The sequence below is a fragment of the Cryptotermes secundus genome, unplaced genomic scaffold (assembly GCF_002891405.2).
Source record: "Cryptotermes secundus unplaced genomic scaffold, Csec_1.0 scaffold864, whole genome shotgun sequence".
NCBI lineage: Eukaryota > Metazoa > Arthropoda > Insecta > Blattodea > Kalotermitidae > Cryptotermes > Cryptotermes secundus.
The window spans coordinates 174,194-178,896 of record NW_019733330.1 but is presented as its reverse complement, the minus strand read 5'-3'; the positions used below and the strand labels follow the sequence as shown (position 1 = coordinate 178,896).

Below are 4,703 nucleotides of genomic sequence, written 5' to 3'. Positions count from 1 at the left end.
ACCCCGCCCCCCCCCCCCCCCCCACTGCAAGCATACACACAACAAAATCCACTGTCAAAATTTTAGCTGCTACTACACACTGCAAGTATTTTTAAAAATTGCTGAACATGGCCAATATTATAGCCTGCCAGACCCTTGGAGAAATGTCAACCCCTAGCAGAGCAGAGCAGTATGCAACGCAATACGGCTGACTCACAGCCTAGGCTTCCCGTTCATCGGTAGAGAGATAACACGGCACAAATGCATCGTAATCTGACAAGTACACAGCTGGGGTTGTACAAACCTCTGGTACAAGCGGTTCCGCGTACACAAAAAATGAGTAACTTCAGCAATTTTTAAAAAATACTTTCAGTGCGTATTTAGCAGCTAAAATTTTGACAGTGGATTTTGTTGTGTGTACTCTTGCAGTGAAAAAAAAATCAGGGCAGGTTTCGACATGTCAGATCGGACCATTCCCTTATAAGTTCAACTTTGACATTATCCACCCACCTACATCTTTTAAAGACCACAGCATTTACTAAAAATATTCTACATTTTGTTGAGTGTATTTATATGGTACATATGATTTTCACAAGAAGCAGCTAAGCAGTTCTTTGTGATGGAGAAGTAGTATGTTTTCTGTGAGGCAGAAACTTAAATTTTAAATATGTTTATGAACTTCAAACTTCAAAGAGTTCATGTCAGGTGTTTATGCCGTGCAGTAATCATAACAGTGTCTTATTATGTTTGCAAGGTGGCATAAATGTACTGTGTACAAGGGCATGAAATTCGTTTATTTGCAGAACATAGAATTTGAAAATCCACACGTTAAATATAAATCAGATGATTTAGTGCGTATTAATCCATTAGTCAATTTTTAAAATACCTGATTAGTGTCTTGGTTTTATACTCTGCTGAAGTCAGTGTAACTCCATAGAGTTCTTTGTTAAGGTTAAGAGATTAATACAAGAACAGAATAACTTTTAAATACCTCTTTTGTTCTTTGTGCCATTTTTTCTGGCGATGGAGATTTCTTGTTCTATTTTCTTCTCTAAAAAGTCTTGTTTCTTTATAAGCATTTCCTCCGTTTCTCGTAATTTCTGTATCGCATCACCAGTACTTGATGGCTTCTCTCCCTTTTTCCCAGCAAACATTTTCGTCAGGAAACTCATGTTTATAGTTCCCTATTATTACAGTACCTATGGAACAAAACAGTTTACGCCACCGATTGTATTAAATATTAATGATTATGTTTAATATGCGCAGGGTAGTATTTATATATCAATATTTTCGGCTTCCCTTCCACGTTCCCTTCTCCTCTTATAATCGCTTATGATTCACTTGCAACTCTTATGAACGGCCCCGTGGAACTCCCATATTATTGGTAGACAACATGGCCGCCATGACACCACGGTGCAATGCTGCTGACATCTCTTCGCATCCTACATTAACTAAATTTAAAATGGCCGACAGGGCCGAGAACATAATCGGTAAGAAGGTATGCTAACATAGCAACTGTTTTGAGTTCTCTCCCCCCAATGCTTTGTTCGCTAGAATAGCCATAAATACTTTTACAACTAGATCTCTTGTACTGCAGAGGGTCCCCCTCCAAATATCACTACTCAAGGAGGATGAGGTTGGCAGGACATGTAGCACGAATGAGGAGGCGAGGAATGCATATAAGATATTGGTGGGAAAGCCAGAAGCAAAGAGACTACTGGGAAAACCAAGGTGTAGGTGGATGGACAATATTAAAATGTATCCTAGAGAGATAGGTTGGTATGGATTGGATTGTTCTGGCTAAGGATAGGGACCAGTGGAGGGCTCTTGTGAACACGGTAATGAACCTTCAGGTTCCATAAAAGGCTGGAAAATTCATGAGTGGCTGCACAACTGGCGGGTTCTCAAGAAGGTCTCAGCTCCATAAGTAAGTTCAATATCACTTCACCATTTCCTTTGGTTTGGATTTGAGTGAAGTGCTATTAAACTGTGCGCCCCACCCTTTCAAAAAAAAAACAACGGAATAGGAGCCTCTGCAGCTCTGGAGTACAAGAGATTAGGTTGCAAATTATTTATCTGGAGAAAGTTTCTCACCAGTTCCTGGAAAGTAATAACCTTTCTTTCACATGAAACACCTCTTTAACCAAAGGCACTGAACATTGTGAACTGTAACATACATGGAATACTTGTATTAAGGAAAGCTAAAGGTGGGGAAACTTGAAAGAAAATTCTGTTTCCACCATAGATACATATTGTAACGTGTTTGCAAACCAGAGGAGTAACTTCTAGGGAAACGCTAGAACAGACCGTTGCATAGGAAGTAACAATAGCGGCACTGTAACCCCAACAGTGAGCCGTTGTGTCGAGAACATCAAATCTCCACGGTTACGACGAATACGCGAAGCGTTCCCACAGAGACAACGCAATAACAATGGGTCATTGCGTAGGAATCGCGGAACCAACAAAGCAACGTTTCCACTGCTATAACAGAGGGTTCATTTGCATAGCAGCGGCCGAGGGGATAAATAGCCCAGCCTCGACTAGAAGCAGTCAGTCTTTATCCAGCCGTCGAAGAAGAGAGTCTTGGAACATCCGCCGCAGAAGACAGTCCAGCATCGCCGAGAAATTGTGTAGGCTAACAATTGTAAAGCGTGTGATTGTGTAAGCGTGAAGAACAATAAAGGTTCCACGGGATTTGAGACCTACGTGAGTTTATTTGTAGCGTGACACGCCAAAACACGCTACAATATATTAAACCCCATAATTTCCTCATAACTTACACCTGAAAGCCATACAGAACACAGTTTTTCGGTTATATTTAAGTATTATAAATCATGTATTGTAAGCAACAATACTCATGTTCCCATTTATTATTATTTCCATTAGAATGATGGAATTCGAGAATGTAAAATACACTCGTCAACAAGATTAAGACTGCATTTAATGATATAAGAAAATCTGATATAATCATCTTCGCCAGTTCAGTACTTGGCAGAATAATATGGCGGAAATAATAACATGTCTTAAATAAATATTGTCATATGTTGGGTGTATAACGCGACAAGTAACTTCACGCCGTGCTGGAAATAGCGATATTTTTTTTTTCCACATTCGCTCTTACAATCACAATTTACAGATTCACAACTACTGCTATCTGCAGTATTACAAATACTAGCCTGCAAATGCTACACTTCAACTGACTGGTTGACTGCCTGGCTAACTCTTAACTCTCTGCTGGCTAGATTCCCACTCAACTTCGTAGGCTGCTGCCTTGAGAACTCACTTCGGCGACTGATACACTTAACTGTCTTCGGCGGCTGTGTAGTTCCCTTATATACCCTCAGCCGGACAACGGGAAAACAGTTACGTAATAGGCACCACTGTTGTCTGACACTGTGTTTGCCTATAGCCTAGCAACCCTGTTGGGAGTTGTCTACGGCCGTGTAGCAACTGCGGCGTCCCGTGTTACGTCACCGCTGTTTACTCGCTTTGCCTAGCAACCAGCGTGCTGGGACTCGGCTCACTTCGGCTCCGCTCGGCACGTCACGGCTGGCGGTGGGAGGGGCATCATCCATAGCGCAACACGTCACAATATAATGAATACTGAAAATTTGGTACCTATTCATATTCCGGTTCAGTAATGGAAAGGTTTATATGGCAAAAGTAACATATCTCACCAAAAAATGTAATGAATACTGACAATCTGGTATCTATTCATATTCCAGATCGGTAATGGATACAATTATATAGCAAAAATTAATAATATATCTTAAAGAAATGCAATTTCTATTGAAAATCATATGTTCATGTTCACCAGTTCAGTACAAGTAGGATTATATGGCAAAAGTAAGCGAAGGAATACACCTATAACAACAAAAGTGAATAACAATGTAATGAAAATGAAATAGGTAAAGGAATGACATAAATAGTCCTACCAACATTCAATCCTGATACTGATTCTGCTTCTCAGAGTTTCACACTGAGGTGGATAACCTGAACTTTGCAAGTCAATTATAAAGTAATGCCTCTTCATTCTTACCTACACATAAACACCAATGTGTTAGAAAACAATTTCTCACACAGTTCTCGATTGAAATTGAATTACTTGAAAATATCAACAGTAAAGAACCAAGGGCATGTCAGTCACAGGAGAGGAATACAAAGGGTATTTTGGTAGGATAAATTGAAGGATCTGTTGGGGATTATTGGGGATTGTTAGAAGATTATTGCAAAGACCAGGATCTGGAAGCATGTGCTCTAAAGTTAGACTCTCCTTTTTCTATTTGTCACATCTAGAATATAATATTATCTGTCTGTTTTTGTTTATAATTGTTGTGAATGGCACCTGATTTTTGACGTTGTTTGTTTCGGTGTCGTGTCTGTGATTTGGTTTGATGTGTTACTTGTTTGTGTTCTACAACTGTTAATGTACTACAATTATATGTGGCCTTTTTAAATGTCTTGGATATTTAATTTTTAACAATTTATCATTTTAAATGTACTTTTTATTGACATGTTCTATATCTCAAGGCAGCACTGCCAATTGTAGATCTCTGGAACGAAATAAATATGTATGTATGTATGTCTAATATTTGTATACTGACTTTATATAGAGCCCCATCTGGAAACTTCAATCACTTTATAAATAGATTAGAAACCATCCTAAATGTTGTAACCGATCACCAGTGGACTTGAATGTGTGAGGCCCTGGAGGGGAGGTGCCT

General features: G+C 39.4%; 1 protein-coding gene across 1 annotated transcript in view; it reads right to left on the bottom strand.

Annotated features, from left to right (window-relative positions):
* The window catches only part of LOC111868070 (charged multivesicular body protein 4b), a 2,275-nt gene extending 911 nt beyond the window's left edge, over positions 1 to 1,364 (bottom strand). Inside the window, exon 1 of the mRNA XM_023858435.2 lies at positions 971 to 1,364. Within this exon, the coding sequence (XP_023714203.1) occupies positions 971 to 1,151 (181 nt within the window). The 5' untranslated portion in view covers positions 1,152 to 1,364. The remainder of the gene's footprint in view (positions 1 to 970) is intronic.
* Positions 1,365 to 4,703: the final 3,339 nt, after the last annotated feature.